This window comes from Miscanthus floridulus, chromosome 1 (genome assembly GCF_019320115.1).
Source record: "Miscanthus floridulus cultivar M001 chromosome 1, ASM1932011v1, whole genome shotgun sequence".
In the NCBI taxonomy this organism is placed as follows: Eukaryota; Viridiplantae; Streptophyta; class Magnoliopsida; order Poales; family Poaceae; genus Miscanthus; species Miscanthus floridulus.
The window spans coordinates 71,405,173-71,416,376 of NC_089580.1; the positions used below are offsets into that span (position 1 = coordinate 71,405,173).

Below are 11,204 nucleotides of genomic sequence, written 5' to 3' on the forward strand. Positions count from 1 at the left end.
AATCATGATCTATTAACAAAGGTAGTAATAAATTACTGACTAATAACATGTCCATTTTATTGGTACCTGCACTACGGAGTACTACTCTGCGATATTTTAATCTGTCTCTGTTCTTCTATCAAGCGGACCGTTTGCTCGGTCGTATTTGTTTATAAATCATGATTTATCAGTCAACGAATAATATTTTTTTCTCATACTAAATGAGCCAATGATACTTTTAACTATAACTTATAAGCCCAGCAAAGTCCGAACGAAGAGACGAAGATCAGTGCATGCACGTACTAGTAGCCAACAAGAAACGACAATTGATGTTGCCAGTCCAAATGGCATCTGGTTCCTGTCCATTTTCTTCAGACGAAACGTCTTAACTTGAGAGACTTGAAGGCAGGATTACATGTAAAAAAACGTTCACGCCCGGCCAGTGCGTCAATGGATGGGGTCAAATCACGCTGCGCCCGGCGTTGCTGCACCAATAATCAATACAATAATAAATATCCGCCTCATGCATGATAAAAGTGATGGACCAAGCGACCCACAGGAACTGTTTAACTATAGCTAGGCTGATGGAGACAAATAACCGCGCTACCCTTCGTTTCAAAGTTCAAAACAACCAATAATCTCACTTATAATTCTTTCAAAAAATAATCTCACTTATAACAAGATGAGACATGCATGGCCGTACGTTCACATCAGATTAATAAGCGATTAACAATAGAACTGTGCACAATCAAAAGCATGAGTCAAAGTACTGTACTTCAGTTGAAGATACCTATCACATTTTGTAGATAATGGAAAAAAAAAATCCGGCTTCATCTCTTGTCTCCGAGAGAATCAGACCATTTACTACCACACAAGTATCCCATTCAAAAACTCAATTCTAACATTATAAGGCCATCCAAAGGACGCAAAAGAAATTCATTGCCACTGCCTCTAGCATTTGATAGACTTGAATAATGTGTTGCTTATGGTGTCATCTTCCGTGTAATTGTGTCCATTAGCGTAGCCAGTGCGTTCATTTGAATATAACCTAAAAAATATTAGGTCGACACTTGCCAAAAAGAACTTCATTTATTGTAAACCATATTGTCCACCAAAAAAGCTACACATCCTATCATCAATAAGGATAAGGATTTATTTATTTAAAACCCTTATTTTGTACCAACTATATATAAAAAAGACCATGGACACCTTTTGGGTTGTCAATCCTGGTACAAAGTGAACCACTCTCTAGAGAAATTTAGCATATAAACGGTCAAATAAGAGATGTTGAATTGTTTCGTTCTTGGAACAGAAGGCACACATTTTGCACCCGTTCTAATTCCTTCTCATTAAATTATCTTTAACACCTCTTTGTAGGAACCACAAAAGAAAAAAAAACAATTCTAATTTGTATCTTTAGCCTCCATATTTATTTGTGAAACCTTTATTCCATTGTTTACAACATATATATACATGGAATTTACTGTGAAGAAACCATTATTTTTAAGCAAGTAAAAGAAGGTATCTCTTCCTATTTGTAAATCAATGTTCTGAAGTCTTGCTACAACATGCTACCACTCTAACAATTTATTACCTACTAAAGCTCTTTTGAAGGAAACGTTAAGTGGTTTAGCACCAAGAGTTGTTGCAACAGTAGCCTGTTTTTACCGAAATATATTATACAAGTTAGGATATTGGAACTTAAGGAACTATTTCAAACTAGGTATCCTTGGGTTGCTTCTCCGACCATAACTTGCCAATTTTAAAAATTGGTCGTTCACTCCATCAAACTCACCTAAAATGGGAATCTCTAACCTTTTTTTGAGCTACGAAAGGGTTTTATCTTTGATATATTTATTTCTAAGTAGTTGTTGTCACAAACCATCTTCATTATATAACTTATATAACCACTTATTTAATAAACATTTATTTTGTATGTCGAGATTTTGTATGTCTAGGCCTCCCTGCTCTTTTGGTTGGCAAATGATGGACCATTTTGCAAGTCTATACTGCTTCTTTTGTTGATCTTAAGGATCGTGATCTATAGCACTCAATTTTCTTAAGGACCCTCTAGGGGCTTCGAAAAAAGAGAGCATGAACATAGGTAAACTTGACAACAGTGTGAGTTAATCAACACTAGACGATCGCCTAAAGAGAGCAATTCCAACTAGTCAACCTCTTTTCAATTTTGTCTTCAGTGACTTTTAAATCTTTGTTATTAAGTTTTCTATAATGCATTGGCAGGCCTAGAAAACGAAAAGGGTTACACTCCTAGTTTGCATCCAAAAAGAGTTGAGTATTGTATCTCGTAATTCTTAGCTTGCCCAAAGCAGCAGATTTCACTCTTACGAAAATTTATCTTTAGACCTGAGAATTGCTCAAAAGTGCATAGCAACAACTTCATGTTCATTACTTGCAGAAAATTATGGTTTAGGAAAATCACTGTGTCATATGTGCATTGTAGGATAGATAAGCCATCTTCTACTAGGTGCGGCACTACCCTGTACCTGCCCATTGTCGTTGGCTCTTGCAGTTAAGATAGCTATCATGTCAACCACTATGTTAACTATTGGGGACAAATGATCACTTGCCTTAATTCTTTTTTTACATGAAAATTCGGGCTAATCTGATCATTTACTTTAATGCTAAAGTTGCTAACATTACCTCCTTGTGCACAAGCCTTTATCCAAGAGCACAAGTTGGGGAAAATCCTTCCATACATCTGCTAAGCATATACATAGCTAGAACGCCGGAATTTGGTAGAAATTATGTTGAATAAAGTTCCACGTACGTGTACAGCTCGTTGAATTCTCATGTTCTGAACATGTTTAATCGGTTATATCATGTTGCATCGCATTTACTTGATGCAGCATGTCGGGCATGTCTGGTTGGCGAGTTTACTCAGCTTGCATGTTGTGCATATCTACGGCTAGATTACGGTACGTTACCAAAACATACATAGCTGCTAAGTAAAGATAAATAAAAATGTATAAGCAATGATCAACCACTAGCTAGCGGCTAGTCCAATTTTTCTTTGGAAACATGACACATCAAGCATTGAAAGCCATGTGAGCCTCCGCATTGTTTATTCCTGTCATCGATCTCACGGACTTGATAACTGATTGAATATGATCGAGTGATTAGCCCGGTCGGCTCCCCGGGGCAGTTAGCTAACAGCAAGATTAGCTGAATGTACCCAGGTCGGTGCAGTCTGGAGTCGGAGTCTGCAAATAGTTTAGTGTTCATTCATGCCCGAATTTGTAATCCAAGAGCAGTACAGGCATGATGCATGCGCCCTTCCACAGTCGATGACAGTAATTGTTTTCAAAATGTTCTGGTGTTTGTCTAGCTGTTTTAATTTCTCTCATCAATCTGACAGTTTGTTTATAACTGAACAATTTTTTTATATGCAATAGTCTAAACCATCAGACAAAAATATGTTAAATTTTTGTTTCGATAGCAGCGGAAGTATTGGGACTTGGAGGGGGTGATTGCATCTCTGACGGAGCAGCTGGACAGCCGGAGGCGAGCCTAAGCCGGAGACAGGTTGATTTGGCGGTCTGATTTGTGCTGACGGCACGCAGGGGCAAAATCATTTTGATGTGGATGCTCATGGAAACATCTGCATCAGATGTCGGTACTATGTTTAATCCGTCACCTGCCAGCGAGTTAACAACACCAGTAGCTTCGGTGGCGGGTCGCGCCGAGGGCAAGGGAGCTGCATAAACAACTGCAACTGTCTCAACTCTCAAGTGCAAGTTGCTTGCTTGATTATGCTTATATATGTTTAGTCCGGTATGATTTAAACAATTCCATGACGATAGTTTTTTTTATAAGGACACTCAAAAGAGTGTATAATATGTCAAGGGAAACAAAGGTTAGTATAAAAGATGGATAATAAAATACAAAATGATCTCTAAAGAAAATAAGAATACATCAGAGACTAAATCAATTGTTTTTTTTTCTTGGAACGTCCACTGCCTGTTGACTGTCGTACCTTAAAGATCGCACTTGAAAGCCATGAAAGAAAATAGACACTTATAAACACCCTCACCAAAAGACTTTGAAGAACGCAAAAGTCAATCGCCGCTGACAACGAGATCTTATATATATATATATATATATATATATATATCCACTGAAAGACAATCGGCTAGAGGAACCCTCCAAAAATTGCAGACTTACATTTTTTCATCATCAGGACAAAGTGTTGAAGATATCGGACCTTTCTGTAGAACAGACCAAAAGAAGAGGTCGAGATTTTACCGCATCCAAAGCCAACGAACTGCTTTCTCTGATAAACACACCGAACGCTAAGATCTGAAGAAGATTAACGGATATGACAACAAACTCTCACTAGTCTTTAGCTTACGCCAGATCAAAACTCGTCGAGGTAAGGAGAGAACCACGAGGATAATGGTAGGGTATAAAACTGTTCATCCAAAGAAACATAGTATTTTTGATGTATTTTTTAGAGTAACTTTTCAGTGGCAGTGTTGTGAAGCCCAGTGATCGTCATTTCCCACAATGCAAAGCCCAGTGAAGCGTGGCCCAACAAACGTATCCTGATCCAGTGGAATCCACAAGGCCGAAATACATGCCCAATCTGCTTCCAGTTTTCCCCACTGGATACACAGCACACAAGGTCCAGAACAAAGCCCACTCAGCTTCCTTCTGTCTCCACCGCCGCCGACGAGCCGCGCAACCGCACCCACTACACGACCGACGACTCGCACAGATCGGAGAGTGAGCGAGCGCGAGATGGCCGGGAGGCTAACCGCAGTGGGATCCCGCATCCTGGGCGGCGGCGGCGCACGCGCCGCGGCCTCCGCCCTCCGGCACCGCGCCGGCATGGGCCTCCCCGTCGGCCGCCACATCGTCCCCGATAAGCCCGTAAGTCTCCCGCGCCCCGAGTCCAAATCCAAATCCAACACCAGCTTGTGCTCTCCTCATCCCCGCCCAGTGAATTTCCGTCTCAAATCGATTGGATCTGGGGAATTTTCTCTTTGGGTCGCAGCTGCCCGTGAACGACGAGCTGGTGTGGGATAACGGCACGCCCTTCCCGGAACCCTGCATCGACCGCCTCGCCCCGCACATCGGCAAGGTAGTATGGACCTGATCAAATACGTTGCACATTGCAGCGTCATATGCGTCTGGATTGTTTTGATTTGGCTGTTTGATTGGTTCTGTGTTTGCTGATCGATAGTACGAGGCGTTGGCGTGGCTGTGCGGAGGGCTGGGGTTCTTCGCTGCCCTCGGTGTGGCTGCTGCTGTGAACGACAAGGCCTCCAAGATACCATATGTGAGTGCGCATTGCTAACTGCTGTTTCTCTGATTGCATTTCCATCTTCCAGTGTTTGTTGTGCTATATATATATCACTCCACCTACGGTAATTATGTTTCTACTATGATATTTTAAAAACCTGCCTCCGTGGGTTATTGTTAAGTTACTAGAAGATATTATTGACAAAATGATAATATTGCTTTCAAATGTTGAAAATCTGGACCCTCATAGATGATGTTTGTGATTTTGCATGCCAATAGATATCACTCCACCTACGGTAAGCTAGCATTTTGTAGGAAAAGAAACTGGGAAATGGGATGATGGAATCGAGGTAACAGATTCACTATGAGCAAAGCTTATCCATGCGACCATGCCTTAAGTATCTGTAGAGAATCTTGTTTTATTCATAAAGATGGGCACATGGCTTGATGTTTCAGCAAAATTAAATTAATAATGACACTTATCCATGTCTTTTTAAGCAGTGTTTTCCTAAAAATTAAATGGTAAACAGTCGGGCACTTACTGTTTAGCCTTTATTCAGGCTAAATGGCCAATTAAATGTGTTCAACCGCCGATTAAACAGAAATAGCGTATCACAGTGTAGCGTTTTCATGGCGTTTAAATCGGCTAAAGGGCCCGTTTAGGTTTAGGTGTGCAGTACTATTAAGTAATAATTTGACACCTTAATGCATCGATCAAATCAAATAGTTAAAACTTGTAACTTTTGTTTGTGGCTCACTTTTTAGCAATTTGGGTATTGATCTTGAAGTTTTATTTGGCACTCAAATGTTTATGGGAGGAACTGTTGATGGTAGCATATTAAAGGTTAATAATCTGAGGCGTTCAATTCTATGGCTATGGTGATCCCATAAGTTAACAGCCAGGTGGGGCCGTGGATACTAGTTTTTGAATTTCTTCTGACTGACCATCAAGATAACTTGTTTTGAGGAGATATACTCCAAAATAACTTGATCTGTATACCCAAATTTCGACTTGAACTGTTACTTGATGGCTAATACTTCCTCTGTCCATCAATGTAAGGCATTGAATAAATCAATTTTTGCAATGACAAAAAATAGTCGAACTAAAACCATCAATAACTTTTAAATTATTGAGTTTGGAAACATGCGAGTTATATGTATAGATTTATATTCGAAAAAACTTTTTGCAAAATCTCATAAATTTGAAGGATTTTGAGAATATATTCTAGATAAAATTAGTGGTCAAAGATATGCATCAAAGTCCGTGCAAAATCAAGTTTGACAAGTATTATTGACTTGAGGGAGTACTCCCTCCGTTGTAAATTATAGTTCGAGTCCCGGGGTAGATGAGGATCTCTCCTGGTAATTCCTCGCTTAATTCCAATTAACACAGCAACTCTCTTTATATAAAGAGAGATTTAATTGACTCCTAAGAGAAGTGGTTAATCTCATATCTAATCCTAGCCCTAACGGGCCTCTCATACTGCGGTTCTGGCCGTGACGACTTAGACTCGACTCGACACAAACCTATCACCTAAAAAGCCTTTTACATCTCGGCTTAGTGTCTTATTCGCTACTAACAATAAATGAGGAACTATCTTTATTTGTTGCGGCATCTGCCCTTCCTGACTGCAAGCTAGCCGCAACCTGCACATCCAGTGCAAGATTCCAATTCCTATTTGCAGGCCAATGTTGCATGCCTGGATCCCATGGAAGCAAACCAACCATGATGTCACAATCATGCCCTTCAGGAGTAGCACTGCACTCCATGTGCATAATGCAGATGGACTCCAAGCTGAGGATGTACTCCAGATTGCTCAACTTGCAGATCCCAGTAAAGAGATTGTAGCCGCCTTATCCGCTGAACTTGACCTTATATGCACAAATCTGTTAGTGGAAACATCTCACAAGAGAGAGCGCATGCAGCAATCACTCCTCCTGGTTCCCAGGGAAAACACACGAGCTTGTAGACTCCATTGCAGAAACATGTGTTGCATGGCAGCCTTCTACTAGCATCGCTGCGCCTGCACATGCCACATCTTGCGCCAGGGCCATAGCAGAAGCATCAGGGATGACGTTGCAGATGAACCAGTCTATGGAAATGTCATGTAGGCCCTATTTGTTTCCGCTTATAATCTCAGTACCTTTGTTTTTTTTTCGATTCTCAATTCTGGATCATGCTGGGATTCTTGCTTTTTTCCCCACCCAGAATCCAATTATAACCAGAACGAGACAGGGCCGTAAGCTACTGACTGGCTGCTGCTGCTGTGCGGTGCTTGATCAGCCATGGAATTGCGCACGGTCCGGGCTGAGAGCAACTAGGGCCTCATCACATGCAAACTGATCCAAGGAGATGACATCTGGTGGCTGCTGCCTGCACTTGACGCGTCACCATGAATCCACGCTCCATGTTCATCTTCAGTTCCTCAGTGATTGATTAGATCGTTGCACATCCAGCTGACACATTGGTGCGCAAATTCACCAATGATGTTGATTGGTCGCCATTAGCAGAGGCCATGGGAAAGGATGCCTGGCAAGTTGATACCAATTGTCACGCCCCTGGTTCGAAGAGGGGCATGCGGAACGTTTGGGGATTAGGGGTGGTGCGATGAATGGATGTCGAACCGAACACTTGAGATTAGGCATGCCGGTGACGGTGGCCTGGGGTAGATGAGGATCTCTTCTGGTGATTTCTTGCTTAATCCCAATCAATACAACTCCCCTCTCTATATAGAGATTTACTTGACTCCTAAGAAAGGTGGCTAATCTTATATCTAAACCTAACTCTAATGGGCCTCTCATACTGTGGATCTGGCCCATAAGGCCTAGCTGACTGTCCATGACAAACTTTGACCAGTTTATAGAAAATGCACCAACATCTACAACATGGAATTAGTTTCTTTAACCATGAAATATATTTTGATAGATGATTTATTTGATCTTATAGATGTTCATATTTTTTCTAAATACTTGGTCAAAGTTAGCAACATTTGACTTAAGACAGAGCTAAAGTGTACTATAACTTGGAATGTAGGGAGTATGTGTTTATAGTGACAAAAGCTATATGGATAGATCCGTATTCAGAGGAATTTTATGATGATGTTTATTTTGTAGCAATTGAGAATATATTGCAAGAGAAACTAAAGGTAAAGAATCTATGTTTGATGGCTTTATCCTAGAAAAATAGGGCCTACATTGATTGGTGGAGGGAATTATGAATTAGCTATGATTGAGTTCCTATTTATGTTTATGCACTAGAAGCTGTGGGATTTTCCATCAGATGCATGGTATCAGTGGTTTGGTTTGAGTAGAGTCATCTAAGGAAACACTGTTGTAACTTGAGGATGATCTGTGTTATACCTTTCAACCCTGAAAATGTCTTCTTGATACTAATGTCCATATCAAATTCTGATTCTAAATGTTTTTTTTTCTTAGCAGTGCACGAATCCCATGACATGGTAGTCTAGTTGTATATAATATTGACATGCTATCAAAATGAGGGAACAATTTTTTGTACATGTCTATGAGCTGCACTGAGAGTTAGTTGTAGGTTTCCTTTCTGGCATTTTTTATGTAGATTAAATCCTCATAGAACTGCCTGATTATTTCATCTGCAAGCACATAGTGACAACAGTAAGTATAGATGCTAACTGAAATTACCTCCTCACTTCACTTTTTCAGATTCTGTAAACTGGATTAGTTATCTATCCTACGTACTGAGTTATTTATGTTAGTTGGGTCCCAGCCATTGGCTTGGGGCTCAGTCAGCAACGAGTGTCACATATGCAACATGGAAGAAAAAAAGAGATGCAGTACACATGCTAACAAAGTAGGGAGACAGGAAAGGGGAAAGCAAGTGCATCAGACCCAAAATTGAAGTCCAGACAGGAAGTGGCAAACTAAATGTGCCACTGGTCACACTAGATTTAAATAGAATCAATATTTAAATAACTAATGATGGCTACACCACATGAATGTGAGAACTGAACTATATATAAGCTTGTTTTCTTTGGTATGTAATGTCTACAAACACTGGGTAGTGGGTAATCTTAGAAATGTTGTACAGAACGAGTTTTCTCAAAGAGCTTTGATTAGGCAGAGTAGTGGTACAGTTGCACTCTATAACAATGTATTATTTACTCTCTTCTGCAAAAGGGCCTTCTGTACAATGGCGTGCTTGTTTCACAATATGTAAAAAGAATGTGCATGTCCTATGATATTCGGAAGTCATGATATTAGTGAATCAGTATCTGTTCTTGACATGGTTTGTTGAGTGAGCTAACCTAAACGTGTCCAATTGTTTCTTGCAGACTCCCAAAGTCTACCCGTACGACAACTTGAGAGCTGAACTTGGTGATAGACCATTTTAGATTATTTATCTGTTTGACAGGGCACTTTGATGAATTTAGCTCTATATCTCCTTCCGTCAGAGAAAAGCAGGGAAAACTTGTTGTTTACCATGGTGGTTTTTTGTTGTGATTACCTTGTTGTAAACTACCGTTTTGTGATTTGCTGAATATTGTGAAGCATGGGTTTGCCCTACAATAATGCAACCAGCTCTGAGCAACTATTCCTGATGCTACGGATTCGAGTATTAACAATCCGGTGCCAGAATTTCTTTGTTCATCTGTATCTTGAAACGTTACGCAGCACTCTGAACCTGTTTTGTAGCAATAATCTGCCAGCAAACTTTCGATTGTAGTGATTACGTGGGTTTGGCATGATGGTTTTCACGTTTCCACCGAAGTGGACATTTGCACTGAATATTTTTGCTGTATTTATGGACCGGGCACTAGCAAGCAGAATCGGCTCACGAGGAGCCAAGAGGCACGAATTATTTCAGTTTTCCAGCCGTGAGACGTCGCATGGCTGATGTTTCACTCGTGTAGTTGTCCGTTGACAACTTGCGATGCATGTCACCAGCACAAATAACTCAGAATGCATCTGATTATTCTGAACAAACTTTGGATTCAGATGCCTGACCGATTCGTAATCACAATGCAATTTCAAACAGATTAGCGAAGCATGACTCAACACGACTTGCCTACACAAGCACAGAGCGTGGACGTTATCATAGTTGCGCCCGGAACAATCCAGAGCCTTAGACGACCGAACTAGTACTCCAAATTAACACAGACAACCTAAGTAACACAGGCGTGTGGATACGTCTTAATTAATTAGTTAGCTCGGGCACACCGGAAGCCCTGGGGGAGCTTCTTGCCGCAGTAGTTGACGAGGACGCTGAGCTCAACGTGGGTGCTCAGCTGCACGATGCCCAGCACGTTGGCCCGCAGCGCCGTGCACAGGCACACGGCCGCGTCCAGGTCGGCAAGCCCGCCCAGGAGCTGGCAGCACGGCTGCGTGGACGAACTGGATGAGGCCGCCGGGCGCTGCTGCTGGCCGAGCTCCAGGCTCACCAGCCCGCCTAGCACGCTGGCGCACGCGCCCAGCTTCAGCGCGTTCACTGGGCACCTGGCCCCGCCGCCCCGCGCTTTCGGGGTCGGTGGGGAGCACGGCGCCGGCGGCGGCATCGGCGTCGGCTTCGGGCACGATGAACCGCAGGCGTCCGAGTGGGTGGCGAGGAGGAGGAAGTGGCCTAGCGCCAGAACGGCGGCCAGTGCCGTCGTGCTACTACCGTTTCTGCGTGGCACTGCCATGGCCAGGCTTCCAGTTGGTTTGGCTATGCCGCCTGTGTTGCGCGTGCCCGATCGATATGATGTTACAGGCAGGGAGCGAGTGTATCGTACGAGTGCATGCTCTAGCTGCCACGGGTACTGGAGGTAGTATTTATAGGGGAGGGGTGCGCGCTATACGTTTCACGGGTGATCGATACAAGTAACAACCAGTTTGTTTGATCTTGCATTGCATTGCATGATGCCAGGGATGGAAGGGGCAGGGGACCAGGTAGGAGGTGGTTTTGGTCTTTTGGAATGCTGCGTTCTCCGGCGGTGCCATGGTGA

The 11,204-nt window shown here is 42.2% G+C and overlaps 2 protein-coding genes across 3 annotated transcripts; one reads left to right on the forward strand and one right to left on the reverse strand.

Moving 5' to 3' along the window:
• Positions 1–4,611: 4,611 nt before the first annotated feature.
• On the forward strand, positions 4,612–9,845 carry LOC136486809 (NADH dehydrogenase [ubiquinone] 1 beta subcomplex subunit 8, mitochondrial-like). Of its 2 annotated transcripts, none has more exons than XM_066483836.1 (4): positions 4,612–4,872; positions 4,997–5,083; positions 5,186–5,281; positions 9,555–9,845. In XM_066483836.1, the coding sequence occupies exons 1-4, from the start codon at positions 4,741–4,743 to the stop codon at positions 9,612–9,614; spliced, it is 375 nt and encodes a 124-aa protein (XP_066339933.1). In that variant the 5' UTR covers positions 4,612–4,740; the 3' UTR covers positions 9,615–9,845. The 2 variants fall into 2 exon arrangements, with proteins under 2 accessions (XP_066339933.1, XP_066339939.1); XM_066483842.1 differs by lacking the exon at positions 9,555–9,845 and adding an exon at positions 8,926–9,482.
• A 328-nt stretch (positions 9,846–10,173) lies between these two features.
• On the reverse strand, positions 10,174–10,988 carry LOC136486823 (putative lipid-binding protein AIR1). Its single transcript, XM_066483854.1, has one exon. It carries the CDS (start codon positions 10,899–10,901, stop codon positions 10,422–10,424), a length of 480 nt encoding a protein of 159 aa, XP_066339951.1. The 5' UTR covers positions 10,902–10,988; the 3' UTR covers positions 10,174–10,421.
• Between the last annotated feature and the right edge of the window lie 216 nt (positions 10,989–11,204).

Coding starts and splice junctions, on each gene's coding strand:
- LOC136486809 (XM_066483836.1), top strand. CDS start 4,741: ATGGCCGGGAGGCTAACCGCAGTGGGATCCCGCATCCTGGGCGGCGGC. Junction 4,873..4,996: donor ACATCGTCCCCGATAAGCCC/GTAAGTCTCCCG, acceptor TTTGGGTCGCAG/CTGCCCGTGAACGACGAGCT. Junction 5,282..9,554: donor AGGCCTCCAAGATACCATAT/GTGAGTGCGCAT, acceptor TGTTTCTTGCAG/ACTCCCAAAGTCTACCCGTA.
- LOC136486823 (XM_066483854.1), bottom strand. CDS start 10,901: ATGGCAGTGCCACGCAGAAACGGTAGTAGCACGACGGCACTGGCCGCC.